Source organism: Macadamia integrifolia, chromosome 3 (genome assembly GCF_013358625.1).
Source record: "Macadamia integrifolia cultivar HAES 741 chromosome 3, SCU_Mint_v3, whole genome shotgun sequence".
Taxonomy (NCBI): domain Eukaryota; kingdom Viridiplantae; phylum Streptophyta; class Magnoliopsida; order Proteales; family Proteaceae; genus Macadamia; species Macadamia integrifolia.
In genome coordinates this window covers 23,199,692-23,216,768 of record NC_056559.1, presented here as the reverse complement: position 1 = coordinate 23,216,768, position 17,077 = coordinate 23,199,692, and the positions used below count along the sequence as shown (strand labels likewise).

At 37.8% G+C, this 17,077-nt stretch overlaps 1 protein-coding gene across 1 annotated transcript; it reads right to left on the bottom strand.

Annotated features, from left to right (window-relative positions):
* Positions 1 to 243: 243 nt before the first annotated feature.
* Positions 244 to 16,167, bottom strand: LOC122072993 (small nuclear ribonucleoprotein E-like). The gene is made up of 6 exons (XM_042637465.1): positions 15,967 to 16,167; positions 15,810 to 15,836; positions 15,636 to 15,698; positions 644 to 722; positions 500 to 545; positions 244 to 427 (listed from the first exon to the last, which is right to left on the bottom strand). The coding sequence occupies exons 1-6, from the start codon at positions 16,006 to 16,008 to the stop codon at positions 418 to 420; spliced, it is 267 nt and encodes an 88-aa protein (XP_042493399.1). The 5' UTR covers positions 16,009 to 16,167; the 3' UTR covers positions 244 to 417.
* Positions 16,168 to 17,077: the final 910 nt, after the last annotated feature.

Below are 17,077 nucleotides of genomic sequence, written 5' to 3'. Positions count from 1 at the left end.
ACAAAAATAAAAAATAAAAATGATACCAGGGCCTTAATGTGATGCCTAGATAATTAGTTCCAAATTGAGATGTTTGCAAGTTAAAACTCTAGACCATGTTCACATTTTAGACAACATACCTAATTAGCAACCTCGCATGAGTGAAATTTAGGAAACCACTATATATAGTGTCATTAAGAGCATGTTAACCGCTCCCCCCACCACCCCCAACCCCACCCCACCTCTTTCTCAACAAAAAGGGCAGAGTCAAGTAGTCCATACGCTGAATATAACAGGTGGTACATGACCTCTGTAAAATTTTACTAGAGGGGTTCAATATTACATGAGAAATTCATTCAAGTTGAAAGAAAAGATAAACTAGAACGGGATGAGGTGCACAGAAACAATAGATTGTTTTCAGGCAATTTCTCCGGGACATCATTTTCCCCTGTAATATAAAAATAAGATGTGAGCTAGGGTAAGAAAAGAGAGACAGAGAAATAACTTTGGTTCTACTTACGTGTTCATCATCAGAGTGATATTGTCTCCTTTAAGAAGAATCCTTCCTGAACATAAAAAAAGTAAGCAATTCTTAGTATACGAAAGCTTAGGAAGATAAAAACATAAAAAACTGTTATCCACTACTCCATAAAAATGTTAGTACCCAATGGCTTTCTGATGTTTTTCTTGATGTGGACTTCTTCAGCATCCTCCAAAACCAAATTCATGTACTCATCAAATCCCTACAAAACCCAATGAAAATATCAAAATCTGAATACATTATTGAATCAGATGAGTTCAAAATGTTTATTATACAAGAGAGAACGAAGTTTATTTTAAAATCACTGAAAAGGTAATTTATCTGCTAGCTTTAATAGGTCTCCATGCGACTGATCCACCATCATTCATCTCTCATCCATATTGACTGATCAATCACCATTCAACCTTGGCTTTTCCCCCAAGTCAAGAAATAATCAGGATAGCCCGAGAGGGTTCAACATCTTATAACTCAACTCAACCCAACTCAGCCTTACCCCAACTAAATGGGGATCAGCTACATGGATCCTCTTTCTCCAAGCAGCTCTATCCAAAGCCATACTTGTTACTAGTCCTAAACCATGCATGTTTTTCCTCACCACTTCTCCTACACTCATTTTAGGCCTACCCCTAGTTCTTTGAGCTCCTTCAATCTGAATCAAATCACCCCTCCATACTCCAGCATGCAAAGGCCTCCATTGCACATGACCAAGCCACCTCAAGCGACTTTCTCACAACTTATCATGTATTGGAGCTAACTCTAAATTATCTCTAATTGGTCCCATCATTAAACGCTTATAGTTAACCTCTCAATATCCTCATTTCTGCTACACTAAGTTTGTTTATATGTTAATTCTTTACAACATTCAGTTTCATACATCACCGTTGGTCGTATACCTTTCCTATAAATTTTCCTTTTTGACTTTCAATCACACAACACTTCAAACACCCACCTCCATTTCTTCCACCTTATTCTAATTCTTTGTGCCAACTTCAAATTCTTTGTGCAACATCAAAATCTCTCCTTTATTTATGATTGAACCTAGTTACCAACAATTTTCACTATGTGAATTCTCTTTGTCATCAATTTTTACCACCCCACTTCCAATCCTATGTTACTAAACACACTATATACTCTATTTTTGCTTCACTCATCTTGAAACCTTTTGATTCCCCAAGGTTGATCACCATAATTCCAACTTCACATGTATCTCTGCTTTCGTTTCATCCGCCAAAAAAATATCATCAACAAAAAGTATACACCAAGTAATAGAATCTGGTTTAACCTAGTGAGGTTTCCTATTCTGCCCAACACACAAGATAGCAGGACACAAAACAGGACATACTTGGTTGAAACCTAGTGACTCTAATCTCCCTGAAATTCTGGTTGAGTGTAGGAGACAAGTGATTGAAAAAACTCCCAAAATTTTGAACAAATCCAACAGCTAGATTAAGAGATTCAACAGCGTCTTTGAAAATAGAAAGTTACCAAAACAGAAATAGAAACTGAAATAGCAACTGAAACATTAGAAGGCACACTCAAAAAAAAAATCAAATTCAGAAATTAGGCCTAAGTAGGTTCAGGATTTAAAAACACAGGAATTAGTAACCGAAGCTGGGTTCTGTTTATCAACTGTGGGGGCTATGCTTCTGCTCTACAGAATTAGGAACCTGCATATGCAGGCCACTCCATACCCCAGAGCCGATGTCTAACAAGTCTGAAACCAGAAGTGAGATCCGAACTGATTCACAACCAAACTCGTGGTCAGAACAATAGTACAAATAATCAACAAGAGTAATTATCAGATTTAAGGAATAATAACCAGAACTGAAATCTGACAGCTGTGGGTTTGAATCAGAAACTGACTTTGAAATTGAAGAATAAGAGTAGAATATAGAAGGATATGCTAGGCCTCTCACCTAACTGTGGAGAAGAAATCCCACCAACTCCAACCTTGTCATCCCACCAAGACTTACCTACTGCATAACACAGTAGAACAGTTCTACATCCAACAGAACCATGGTCTGTCTCTCACAGAACTCAACAAGCTCAAGGCTAAATTATTTCTCGAATCGTTGCTGGGGATGTTATGACACCTTTTTCTATTTATAGACTAAAACAGTACAAGAAAAATATAAACTTTTCATGCACAAGAAAGAGAGTTCTAGTGAAAAAATAGAAAGTTTTCTGGACTGCTTACAAGGAATAGAATCTAAGACTTGAGCACCAACTGTCCCCCCCTTCTAGAGCACTAAAAGGAAATGCAAACACATAATAGAAATGGCCCATGAATTGTTAATAAGAAAAATACAGAAAACTTTTCAATTGCTCCTGCACAAGACTCGAAATTTGGTTCTACCAGCCCACAGACCAGACTAAGAATCTGGTTCAACCAACCACAAGACCAATGGCTAATTTCCTACAGCCACAGGTCCTACTCTTCCCTTTTGATGAGATCTGCATCAGCTACTCGCTGGTTTGAAAATTTCCACCCTCCAGTTTTGGAGAGTCTAGGTGATGCAGATTCTTCACCAAACTAGGCTTGTTTTATTAGGAATAAGCCTAGAGTTGGGTTCCATACATGTTGGACCTTTAATCCCATGTGTTTTGAGTATAATAGACCACTTTTATAGGTCTAAAAGAGGAGCTCTAAGGCTGCATACGGGATTACTAATTTTGTTTCTTTTTTCATTAGTTTCCTTTTAAGTTAAATACCACTTAATGTAGAACTAGAATTGACAAGTCAACCTAGTCCCAATGTTGCAAGATACTCTCAAAGAACATATCAAATACCAGAATAGTTCAAAATAAATTAATATCAAGGATGGGATCAGATCTGAGATTAAGAATATCGATCTCAGATTATAGGGTTTCAAAAATCAGAATAGAAATAGATAATAAAGGGACATTGGAATGATGAAATTCTCAGCACCCTCCTTTTCTCTTGACAGAATTGAGAAAGGAAGTGATTTAAATACTTGTAGAATTAGGACAGATCTGTAACACCTTGAACAGCAAAGAAATAGTTAATAAAGTAGAAGAGGACCTCTCGGGCTTCACACCGTAGAGAGTCAACTGGATCAAACACAAGACAAATCTCCATGGAGAAGACAATAGCAGTAGCCATTTATTTGTTTATGAAAATCATCATTCCTTCAAGAGCCTCCCCTTTAATCATAATGTTGATGGGAGAGGGAATTACAAAATAGAAGGTTCCTCAAAAAGGAAACCAAATATTCTCCTAATACAATAGTTACTAGAAACTAAAATTAGAAACTAACTGAAATTAGAAACTAGTTGAAAAATGAAACTAACTACTAATTACTTGACTCATCTAATAACTTAACTCCTAAGAAAACAATATAACTTAAATTAAACCCAACTTAAAAGGAAACTAATGAAAAAGGAAACAAAACTAGTCATCCCGAATGCAACCTTATAGCCCCTCTTTTTAGACCCATAAAAGTGGTCTATTACACTCAAAACACATGGGCTTAAAGGCCCAACATGTATGGAACCCACCCTAGGCTTATTCCTAATCAAACAATCCTAGTTTGGTGAAAAATCTGCATCACTAGGAATAAGCTTAGTATGGTGCACATCCAACTTTAAACCATAACAAACTCTGGAAGCTATCAAAATTTAGGGATAGAATCTTCCAAGCATGGAACACGCTCTTCGAAGTATTCGGGCTAAATAAGAGCTCAATGTGTTTAACATCACAATCATCATCAAGGGTAAAGGATGTACCAAATAGTCTTCTAAAATGGTATCATCGACTTCTTCACCCTTTGTTTTGTAGCAGCAAAAAGCCTCAACTTTTCATCAATGCCGTTCTCGGAAACCTCCGTTGATGGCACCAAACGCAAGGCATGAGTGCCAATGCACCATGAGTCTCTAGATTGTCCTCATCACCAACATCAGCCAAGGATTTAAATAGCGGTCATTGGGGTGATTTTAAGTGGCGTATTGTATCATATCTGAGAGACGCAAGATATGCTAAAGATACGCATGGAAAATGATGAACAAATGCATGGAAGTGCTTATGATACATATAAAATAAATTTTGAAGCATAAATCCTTTTATTATGCAACATGTAAATATATATCAGTTTGACGCAAGGATTTGAGTCATTTTTATGTAATCTAGTGGTGCATAACAAAAAAGAAAAAGTAGAAGAAAAAAGCAATTTGAGCACCCCAAGAGAAAAGATCCGCAAATTTTCCTATTTTTCAACCAAATCTGTTCCGATCCGTGATTTGAGCATTGTAAATCCCAAAAAAAATCTTGGAATAGTGAAGATTAGGGTTATGTTTTATGTTAAATGATTTCCCTAACTTTGATCAAAGAGAAAAACAAGTTTCCAAGGCCTTCAATTTCTCTCGTTTTGTATTTTATTTGCGGTTTCTGTTTTGCAGTTTTAAAGGAGGCATATCTTGTATCGATCCATAGCACCTGGCTAGAGATTTCAATAACTCTTCGGTGTGCCGGTCCTTTTGGAAACAATCCTGAAGATCAAATATGCCACTCACAATCCCCATATTGATCTTTGTCACATCCCTAACCTAAATTGGGAGACCAATTGTATTTCTTTGATACTCGTGCCAGAAGAAAGGGAATCGAATTGTTCCATGTCCTCCGCTACAGATAGAGACCCTTGTTGGATAGTTTAGTTGGTCTCACTCGATCTCTAAACGTCTGAGGGAGATACTTGCTCTTGAGCACTTCTTTCATCTCAAGCCAAGTAGTCGGTGTTGTGCCATGCTGCTCCAACTTCCATTCATATGGTCTCCACCATTCACATACAGCCCCAACTAGCTTTGTTCGTGCCACCTTCAGTTCCCTGACCTCTGGTAGGAGAGTACCAGTCCAATTAATAAGCACAATAACCAGTAGTAGAATACCTGGGGGTCGTGCTTCCTGCTATACTCCTTCAGCTCCAACTTCACCTTCTGGGCAAGGTAGACGGTATCGGGTTTCAACCAGGTTTCGACCCCTGGGGAGACCGAAATTTCGGTCGAATTGAGAAATTTCAAGGATACCAAGAATTTTTCCCGATATGGTGGAAACTTAAGATTCGACCCCCAAACAATTTTTTTTTTGTCTGATTTTTTGTTTACATCCTACTTTAAACATTTTTAACACATTCACATCATTAGTTTCATTAAAAAAAAAAAAAAAAAACACATAAAGTCTTACTTGTGTGGTGAACCAAAGGTTCGATAATCACTACGCTAACTTGTTGACTTAAATTCTGAAACTATATAGTTTATACTACATAATGACTATATATAGTCTACAATCTACATCAAAACATAGACATAATCCAAATGATCCAAAATAAATAAAAATATTACATCTTCAACAGTTATCTATCAACACTCAACAGTAGTGACTCAACTACTCAACACTCGAAAATAGTGACTCGATTCCAAGTAGTGTCTAGGCGGTTCCAGTCCACGAGCTGCGTACCACTACATATGTCATAACTGCTCCTCTAAATGCACCACATACGAGTCCCATGACATGTTTTGGGCCCAATTGTTTTGGTAGTTTGTCACTGCCCATCTATAAGATGCATCATCAACATTAGCTAGGTATCCCAGCCTAGGGAGTGGCTCAGTCATAGATCATAGTGATAAGATGTAGATGTGGCATACAAAGTTGGGATGGATATCCAAAGATATTGTCAACAAAAGATGACCCACCCCCTAAACTACCCTCCTGTCCAAATTAAGTTAAAGATCCACCCTACTGTCCATACCCACCATCATATCCAAATGAACTGGTGCTCTCGAAGGATGGCACACAAGGTTTGGGGAGATGGGATTTACCTTTTTGGTCCAAGATCCCTTCCTTTGGTAGATTTGCTATGAATGTGCAAGATCCAAGCTTAGAATGAAGATTTGATAGCACAAGGGCAAAATCTTAAGTGTTTTCCCAAGATTCCCACTTCATAGAGAAGAAATAGGGGGAAATGGTCGAAATTTTGAAATAAGAAGGCTTGGTTTCCCATTTAAGAAGGTTATATAAAGGTTGACCCATTTGGTCCAATAAAAAATTCCCACATTTCGAGGAAAATTCCCATATTTCAAGGAAAATTCCCACATTTTGATCGAAATGTGGGAATTTTGGTCAATACTGGTCGAAACCAGTGACTTTTAAAAGTCACATGGTATTTGGTATCGGAGTCCTCGGATACCGTGGAAACATGGGAAATTTCAACGGTATCGGTGGAAACCTTGAACCATGCTTCTGGGTATTGTCAAAGCTCCAATGAAGTGTGCCACCTTCGAGGCATGTGATATTCAAAGAATAGTGGCATTACGTTCCTCTGTGGCCCCATCCCCTTCCCATAAACCTTCAAGTGTTGTCAGCTGTGGAATAGGCTAGCTGTCCTATAATCCTACTTCAACTCCCTGATATTAAAAAACAACCATGCATAGTGGGAGAACTAATCCACGGCTCCATAACAGTCTGTCAAACGGTTGCTGCATCATCTCACATTCAAGTGAAAGGATCAGGAGTTTGATCTGGAGCCCTTGTATTGCCCCTTGCAATGTTCTGATACCAATTTAATGGAATCTGGTTTAACCTAGAAATAAATTTCAGATTCTGCCCAACAGGAAAGATAGCAGGACACAAAACAGGACATACTTGGCTGAAACATAGTGACTTTCAATCACAGAATCAAATCTCTTTGAAATTCTGATCAAGCGTAGGAGACGAGTAATAGAAAGAATCCCCCAGAAGTTTGAATAAATCCAATGGCTACACCAAGAGATTCGACAGTGCCTTTGAAAATAGAAAGTTTCCAAAACAGAACTAGAAACTGAATAGGAAATAGCAACTGAAACATTAGAAGTCACACCAAAAAAAAAAAAATTCAGAAACTAGGACCAAGTGGGTTCAAGTTTTAGAAACTCTCAGGAATCAGTAACTGAAGCTGGACTCTGTTTATCAACTGCAAGGGCTAGGCTTCAGCTCAGCAGACTTAGGAACCTGCATACAAAGGCCACTCCAAACCCCAGCGCTGCTGATGACTAAGAAGTCTGAAACCAGAGGTGAGATCAGAATTGATTCACAACAATAAAACCAATGTCGTGGTCCAGATAATAGTAGGACTAATTAAGGGGCAAGCCTGTGGCACAACGGTTTAGTTGCACTATTGCAACATGTTGGTCACGGGTTCAAACCTTGGAAATAGCCTCTTCTGCGAAGCAAGGGGTAAGGCTGCATACACTTTGCCCCCTCCCAGACCCTGCAGTAGCGGAAGCCTCGTGCACTGGGTTGCTCTTAGTAATTGTCAGATTTAAGGAATTATAACCAGAACTGAAACAGAAATGTATTCTTACTAGCCGTGGGTTTAAATCAGAAACTGACTTTGAAGTTGAAGAAGAAGAATATGCTAGGCTTCTCACCTTACTGTGGAGAAGAAATCCCACCAACTCCAGCCTTAGCATCTCATCAATGTTTCCCTATTGCATCCCACAGTAAGGCAGTTTTGAATCCCACAAAACCATGCTCCATCTCTCACAAAACTCAACAAGCTTAACAAGGCCAAATTGTTTCTCAAATCGTGGGTGGGGATGTTGACAGTCTAACAACAGTGCAAGAAAAATAGAAGCTCTTCATGTACAAGCAAGAGAGTTATCGTGGAAAATATATATATAGAGGTTTCTTGAGTGCTTACAAGGGATAGAAACTAAGACTTAAGGATTAAAGATCTGTTTGGTAACGGTCTTCTGGAGAATTTCTATGTTTTTTGTTCCTCAGGAACAGTATTGGAAGAGAATCATGCTTGGTAATTTCTGTTCTTTTAAAATCGTCCAGACATTTGGAACACAATTTTTGAGTATCACATAAACAAAATTAAATTTGCTTTTGTGTTCCAGAACACACAATTGAAAGGGGGAAAAAAAGCCTTCCCTCACTCCCGTCTCTCTCATCTTTAACGCCTCTATCATCTCCCCCCTCCCCCTGCCGTCCTGCCCCACCCCCACACCCTTGAGCTCTGCAGATTCCCCAACCCCACCCCCTGCCCCACCTTAAGTTCTGCAACTGCCTGTACTCTAACTCCATCCCCTGCCCTATACCCCCAAACTTAGTTCTTTCCTCATTGCTCCACACCTCTTTGTCACTTCCCGTGAGTTATTACCTCGAGGTAATCATTGAAAACCTTGGAGTTGATTCTGTAGTTAAAATGGAGGTTCCATCACTATGTTTGTCTAGGTTTTGAAGATTTTCATGGTTTAATCAGTTATTAAATTATTTTTTCATATCAAGCTTACCATTTCCACCACAAAAAGCAACGTACCATAGAGAACTCCAAGCAGTTGTAGAAGTCATGGAAAAAGCTTCCCGTCTACAAGAGCGTTGTGAAGAAGGTCCTTCACAAGCAAAGCATATGTGACCATATGGACTTTCCTGAGCTTCACTGTGATCATATACAAGTACATCCTTGGCAAGAAGATGTACAACTGATCATTCCTAATCTCTCTCACCCTAATCCACATGAACTTTTGTTCCTCCCATGGGTTTTCTCCTCATTCGTGTCTTCAAGCTCATGGAACCAGTCTCCATGTCTCAAGATCTCCTACCTTTCCTCCGTCGTACCCATCGGAGCTCTGTACTCACTCAGCCTCTCATTCTCCAACACTGCCTAAATCTACCTCTCTATCTCATTTATTCAAATGTCGATGTTAATTTTAACCTTTTAATTAAACAACAACTCAGCCTTATCCCACCTAAATGGGGTCGGCTACATGGATCCTTACCCCCTAATCAGCTCTATTCAATGCCATACATGATACAAGGCCTGAGCTATGCATATCTTTCCTCACCACGTCTCCTAAAATCATTTTTGATCCACCCGTAGCTCTTAAACTCCTTTAATCTTAATCAAGTCACTCTTGCATACTGGAGCATCTAAAGGCCTCCGTTGTACATGGACATGCCACCTCGAACGATTTTCTCGTAGCTTATGATGTATCCGGTGGACATGCCACCTCAAAGGACTTTCTCGTAGCTTATCATGTATCTGAGGTCCTTCCAAATCAGCTCTAATTTGATCATTCCTTGTTTTATCCTTCCGAGTTTTACGACACATCCATCCCAACATCCTCCTCTCAGCCAAGGTTTAAGATCTCGCTCTCGCCCCCCATCTCCCTGATCCAAAAAAGAGAAATCTGGCAAGAACTCACCGAGATCATGCATTTTTTTCCCGGTCGACTCGGTGGCCATATGGTCTTTGTAACGCCTGAAACTTGGTATTTACTCTATTTTAAGCCCTTCTAAACACAATGGAAACATTAGTTTTTTAAAACTCAAATTAAATAGTACTTTGACTCCGTACCCTATGTAAGTAGTCTCTGACTCTTCAAACCCTAGGCTAGTATGTTGTATTCCACAATCAACGCATGACACAAGATAATCATAAGAATTTAAAAGACGTTATTAATAATTACTTAATTGTTTAACAATTAACATTAATGACCGATGAGTCACATTCACATACATTGAAAATTAGAAATGACATAAGATAAGCCATATAACAACATAAGGTCAGTGTTATATCATATATGCATCATTTATTTAAACATAAAAAAATAGAAAAAAAATATATTTCCCTCCATGAATCCATAGATCAGTGTTATATGCATCACATAAAAAAATAAAAATAAAAATGTAAACCAACAAGTATTTATGATGTTTTCATGAGAAAATGGGTTTGAGAAGATTTTTCTTTATCTAAAATGGTTCTTGAGAAGAAAAGTAACACAAAATGTGGATGAGGAAGTAATATTCTCTACTCTTTAAGCTTCAATGAGTGAAGGAATGGAGTTTCTCAAGCAAAAGTACCAAAATCCTTGCTCCTTAGGGTTTTTTCTCCAAAAAAGTAGAGAGGCAAGATTTGGCGAAATCTCGGTCGAGTTTTTGTACACTTTATACCTCGTCATGCATCTCGTCTCGCCTTTTTAAAAAAAATGATATTAGCGAGATCTCGTCAAGATCTTAAACCATGATCTCAGCTACACTGAGTTAATGTATATGATGTTTTCTTAACTGCCCAACATTCTGCGCCATACATCATAACCGGTCGTATGACTATTTTATAAAGTTTTCCTTTAAGCTTTAAAGAATAGGTCAATCACACGATACTCCGGACGCACCTCTCCACTTCATCCATCCTATTTTAATTTTGTGTAACATCAGCCTCTATTTCTCCGTTATTTATAATTGAGCCCACATACCTAAAATAATCACTTTACTAGATCTCCCTCTAATCAATTTTCACCACCTCATTGTCCGTCCTAATTACACACTATATACTCCATTTTCATTCTACTAATCTTAAAATCATTTGATTCCAAGGTTGATCTCCATAGTTCCAACTTAGACCCCTGCATTTTTTTCATCCACCAAAACAATATCATCAACAAAAAACATACACCAAGGGACCAGATCCTGAATGTCTCTGGTTAGATAGTTGATCCTTGATGGAATCCAATTGTAATTGGGAATTCACTACCTTTAACCCCATGCCACCGTTCTTACCTTAGTCACCACAACATTATGCATGTCTTTAACTATGTCCACATATTTACTTAAAACATCTCTTCTCAAATACATGCCAAATTAACTCTCTAAGGACTTTGTCAGAAGCTTTTTCCTAGGTAAATAAAGACCATATGGAGATCATTTTTACAATCTCTAAATCTCTCCATGAGTCTCTTAAGTAAATAGCTTATATCTTGGATCTTCCTGGCAAAATTGGTTTTCCGTATTGGTAGTTCCTTATCTCATGTGAGTTTCAATAACTCAATCTCGTTACTTCATAGCGTGACTTATTAGTTTTATGCCACTATAGTTATTACAACTCTGAATATCACCTTTGTTTTTATAAATCAGAACCACGATGCTTCTCCTCCATTCATCTAGCATTTTCTTTGTGCTCATAACCTTATTAAACAGTTTGATTAGCCAAGTTAAACCACATAATCCTAAGCTCTTCCATACTTCTATTAGGACCCTATCTGGACCAAGTGCCTTGCCTACTTTCATGAATTCATCCTTCTTAAAGCTTCTTTTACTTCAAGCAACCTAATTTTTCGTATATATCTATGATGTTGTGTCTTGATGAGTAGTGCATCTAATATAGGAATTTGTAAAAATAATTTTTCCATCTCTCTCTAATGCCCTCTTCGCTTACTGGTACTTCATCATCCTCACTTTTAATGCATGTAACAAAATCAAAGTCTCTACTATTCGTTTTCATTATTCTAGCTATCTTATAAATAGCTTTTTTCCCTTTCTTTGTGCTCAGACTATTGTAGAGATCCTCATATTTCTTCGACTTTGCTTTTCTCATAATCTTCTTAGCTTCAATTCTAGCACCTTTATACCTTTTTAAATCCTCTACATCATTAGTCCTTCATCATGTCTTAAAACTAGCTTTCTTAACCTTAATGATTGCTTGAACATCATCATCACTAGTCCCAAGTCTCCCTATATGAATGACATTGTCCTTTCAATTCACCTAGGACATCTTTAACAACCTTCTTAATACAAGTAATCATCTTATTACACAATGTATTAATGTCTCCATCAATGTCCCACCTTCTTTGTTTGACCAATTTATCAGTAAATGACTTTAGGTTTCCTCTTTTTAAGCTCCACCAACTTATCCTAGGGAAAATAACTTTACCTTTCGTATAATTTGGCATAATGAGAAACATATCCATGACCACTAATCTATGTTGATTGGTCAGGCATACGCCCTCCCCCAGTATAACCTTACAATCCTAACATAGAAAAACTATCAACCCTTCTCGTTAGAAAGAAATCTATTTGGCTAATATAATGTCCACTTTTGAAGGTAACTAAATGATCTCTTTTTTTTTTCTTCAGATTATGTGTTCACTATGGAATATGGATAAATCATAAGCCACAACAAAATCTAAAACTGAAACCTCCATGAAAGTCACACCTTCTTATTATTATTTAGAGGAAATTACACTCCCCACCCCTGGATGTTTCAGGTATTACACAACCCTCCCCTGCGAAGTTTATAATTATAAATTCTTCCCTTTTAAGTTGTAGATTACATCAACCGTACCCCGATCGTGAGTGAGAAACCGTTAAGTGTGTTACAAATTTGTGATAAACCCCAAAATACCCTTGGTCCAATAGAGATGACGATTTTTCCCTCAACCCTTATTATTGTCTTCTTCCTTGAGAAACCATGGGAGAGTTAGGGTTTTTGCACTATATGAAGCCGCCGGCTGATGCATGGCCTGAGATGGCTGTGATGGTTGGCAAGGGCAGAGATAAGATTTCGATAGTGAGTGCCTTGAATTTGGAACCGATGAGGCGCATACAATCGCTGAAGCCGACAGCTCCGGCTGCTTTGGCCCATGGAAGGTCCAAACCGTTGCAGAAGCAGGAGCTCCTGCCAATTCTAATCGGAGTTGGCTAAGGGCAGCAAGTATGGGAGAAACATAAAGAGAACCTGATTCTAATGGAAAGATATCATTACTTTTCTTCAAGTAGCCGTCACTTCCGCATTAATACAAAGTCCCTTTCTGAGTTGAAGAGGGATGAATGTGAGTCTGAGGGTGCACTTGCAACTGTTCTTAAAGTTCTTAGGCGCATTCATGAGATGTTCTTTGACCTGGAGCTTGGTGCCAATCTTGCAGGCAGAGATGTAAAACAGGTTCTGAAGATGAGAAGGCAAGAAGTACTGAAAGGTTGTAAAATAGTTTTCAGCCGTGTATTTCCGAAACTGGAGGCTGGGAGTAACCACTTTTGGAAGATGGCGGAACATTTAGGGGCCATATGTTGTACAGAAGTTGATCCGTCTGTAACACATGTGGTCTCTATAGACACTGGAAAAGAGAAGGCTCGTTGGGCTGTGCAACATTAGAAGTTTCTGCTTAACCCACAGTCGCTGGCAGCAACCAACTACTGATGGAAACGGCAGCCTGAAGAAAAATTTACCATTAAGCACATTAAGAACCAATGGCATAAAAGACCTTAACGGTTTCTCACTGAAAATAGAAAGCCTTAACTGAAATTATCTTCTTCTGTTGATCAACTATTTCTCATGTACTTCGCTGTTACCTCAAAAGTGTACAGCATGTTTGGTTAAGACTGAATTCCTTCTCTCAACCCCCACACCCCAACCTCCCAAAGAAACTGGACACACACAGCTTGTATACATTTTTTCAGATGCACAATTGATAAATATGAAAATCTTGTACAGTGTTTCAGGCTTCAGCCCAAGAATGACGAACTTCTGAACTTTGCATCTTAAAAAAAAATAATAATAAGAGGGGGGTAAAAAAGTCATTTAACATCTGCTTCTAACAGTGTTAACATCATAGGTACGTTTGTAATTACAAACTTTGCAAGGGGTCTAAGTGTAATACCTGAAACATCCAGGGGAGAGGAGTGTAATTTCCTCTATTATTTATAAATGGATATTCCTCCACTTCAAATCCTTTCCATGTCAAACAGGTCCAGAAGTACATGTTTGCCAGCAATAGAGAAAATTCTCAAAAAGACAATCAAACGCCAGTCATAGTGGGCCGATTTGGGTGCAAGCTCTTGCTAGATTAGGTAGCTCATATCAATAATGACCTGAGAGCTTTGCACCAGGAGCAAAGATGGTGAACGAAATAGGAAAGAGAAAACGAGGAAAGAGAGGAGTGTTCCCATGTTATCATGCTCAGATCTGACTTACTAAAATATTCCCTAAGAATAGAAACGAAAACAAAAAAAAAAAAGACTCAAAAATAATTTTTGGGAATAGAAGTGTTACCAAACAGACTCTTAAGTCTTAACTGTCCAGCCTTCTAGAAAACCATAATAAAAAAGAAATTACATAATAGAAAATAGCCCATGACTTGCTAATCATAAAAATATTCAACTGTTCCTGCACAGGACTTGAATTTGGTTCAACCAAACTATGAACGAAGCCATGGACCAGACCAAAAATCTGGTTCGATCAAAACCACAGGACCAATAGCTGATTTCTTACAGCCGCAGGTCCTTCTACTCTTCCCTTCTGATGACATCTGCATCACCAAGGAATCTGATCCTGACTGTCTCTAGTCAGCTCATCTCTAATTAGCACAACAAATATGGGCATAGAGCTGATATTTGATGTAGTCCAATTGTAATTTATGGTAAACTATACACATGGCTAACCAACAAGGGAAAATTACAAATCCTTAGCATAAAATTTCAGAGAAAAAAAAAAAGTAGAAGATGTGGTGCCGAATCCAGAACCAAAGCCACAACCATTAAGGTCAGAAATGCAGAATTGTAGATTCTATTCTGCTATTTTACTCCCGAAGTTATTATGCAGAACAATATACATGAGCCCACCAAAGACACAGAAGTTCAAGAAAAAACTTCTCACTTTCATGAGAATGTGAGAGATGTGGTCTATTATTTATAGGAAAAAAAAACATAACCATATATCTGTAATTACAGTAAGTTACAGGAATAAATTTGAACATACAAAAGAAAATTAGTTATTTAACCATCTCCTCCCATTGAATAATAAGTGTTTAACTGTCTCCTCCAATTGAGTGCTTGTTTGATTAGTATTTGTAATCGGCATTAACAGTAAGCCTCAATCATGGTAGACTACAATGCAATAATACCAGGAAGCTTAAGAGTTCTTTTTTTTTTTTTTTTTTTTTTTTGGTACAAGAAACTTATGAGTTGATAAATACAAGTCCTTTGTGTAGTATGCAGTAAAATTCAAATTTGTTATCACGTCATGCTACTATTTTTTAATGAACATTAAATTTTATTCATTGTAATGATACAAATGAAAACTACAGTAAGTACCAAAAATGGAAGCAAGGCCAGGCCCCATTCATAGGTTTGCAAAGCCGGTGCTCAACGTCAAATACCGTAGACCTTACTCCTAAGAAAAACATGGAAGCATTTCTGAAACTTTCCTTAGCATTATGAGAAACCCCTATGGTTTAAGCTGTAAGTAAACCCTATAAAGTTAACCAAAACATATTGGATTTGGACTAACCAAAATGAAATCAAAACCAGAAAATTGAAGAGGAAATGAGGGGGGAAATAGTAACTTACAATGATACGCCCTTCAATCCTCAAATCCTTCTGCTCAAAAAGCCAAATTTGAATGCGAGCTTTCTGCATGAAATCAACAGAACAACAGAATAAATTTAGAAATAAATATTTCGTACAATTTCGAGAATTGACAAAATGAATCCATCAAAGAAAAGGTGCAGAAGAATGACATACGCTCTGGAGAAATCTGAAGATGAGATTCTATCAACAATATCGTGTCCCCATCAACCCACACAGAAAAGGAAAATATTAGAGTGAAATAGAAGAGAATGGGTAAAAGCTTAAACAGATGAAAGGCAGAGAGAGAGAGTGAGGGCTCCGAAGAACTTACAATGGGCTGGGTCATGATCCTCTGAACTCTGGTGGTCGCCATGGCTGAGCTTCGGAGTCTTTCCCTCCCAAAGAAACGCAGAAGATTTGTGATACCTAGAAATTTGAGTGCGTGTTTCGTCTCCTGTCAATGCCGCACGGTTTAGGGTTTTGAAGTTCCAAACAGGGAAACAAGTAGGGCTCAAGTAAGCGTGCGACGGCGAAGAGTGAACGAATATAGAATTTTGGAGGTTTTTTTTTTTTTTTTTTTTGTATTTGTCACTAGACATCCTATACCCTTACTTTTATACAAAAGGGGCATCAAAGATAAAGGGTGACAATTGGTCCGAACCAGGTATTTGATCCAGTTTCAGTTTTAAGGACTATTAGTGTGATTCAGAACCGGACCAAGTCCCATCTCAATTTTGAAAATTGATACTCATACTCGACCTATCCGGTTCCAATTTGATCCTGGTTCCTATTCAGGAACAAGCACTAAACAAGGGCAAAAGTCCCTAGCTCAATGGCCCATTGAGATTTGTCTCAGACACCCAATTATCTGCAATGTGACAGATTGGATGAGTCTCAACATTATATCTATAGATTAAAACAATAATTTCCAAATTCCGCATCAAGAAAAAACATATATACATCAGAAATATAAGAAAGCTTATATAAAAAGCTGCAATGCTATTGGAGACTGAAAATCAAACAAGTGCAACGTTGTAGGAGATGGAAAACCGACCATTGTAATGTTGTTGAGAATAATCGATCAATTGGCCACTGAAAAATCCTGAGAAAAGGAAGAAGTGACGCTTTCAGCCACTGCAATTTTGTCTAAGACAAAAAGTCACTGTTATGCTAATCGTGAGAAGAGGAAGAACATAACATTTCAAACTTGAAGAGTTATAGTTAAGTAGATTATTTAACTCACGGTTCATGAATCCTAAGGCAACAAAAACTTAAAAAAAAAAAAAAAAAAAAAAAAAAAAGAGTGTTTTACAATTGGACTATAATTGTAACTCTATAAGATGATTTATCATTTAGGTGATTAATTATGTCGGGTTTCCATATAAGTTACGACCAGTTTTTAGTTAAAGAGGAAAAAGTGACATTAAGTCATTCAGTCGGTT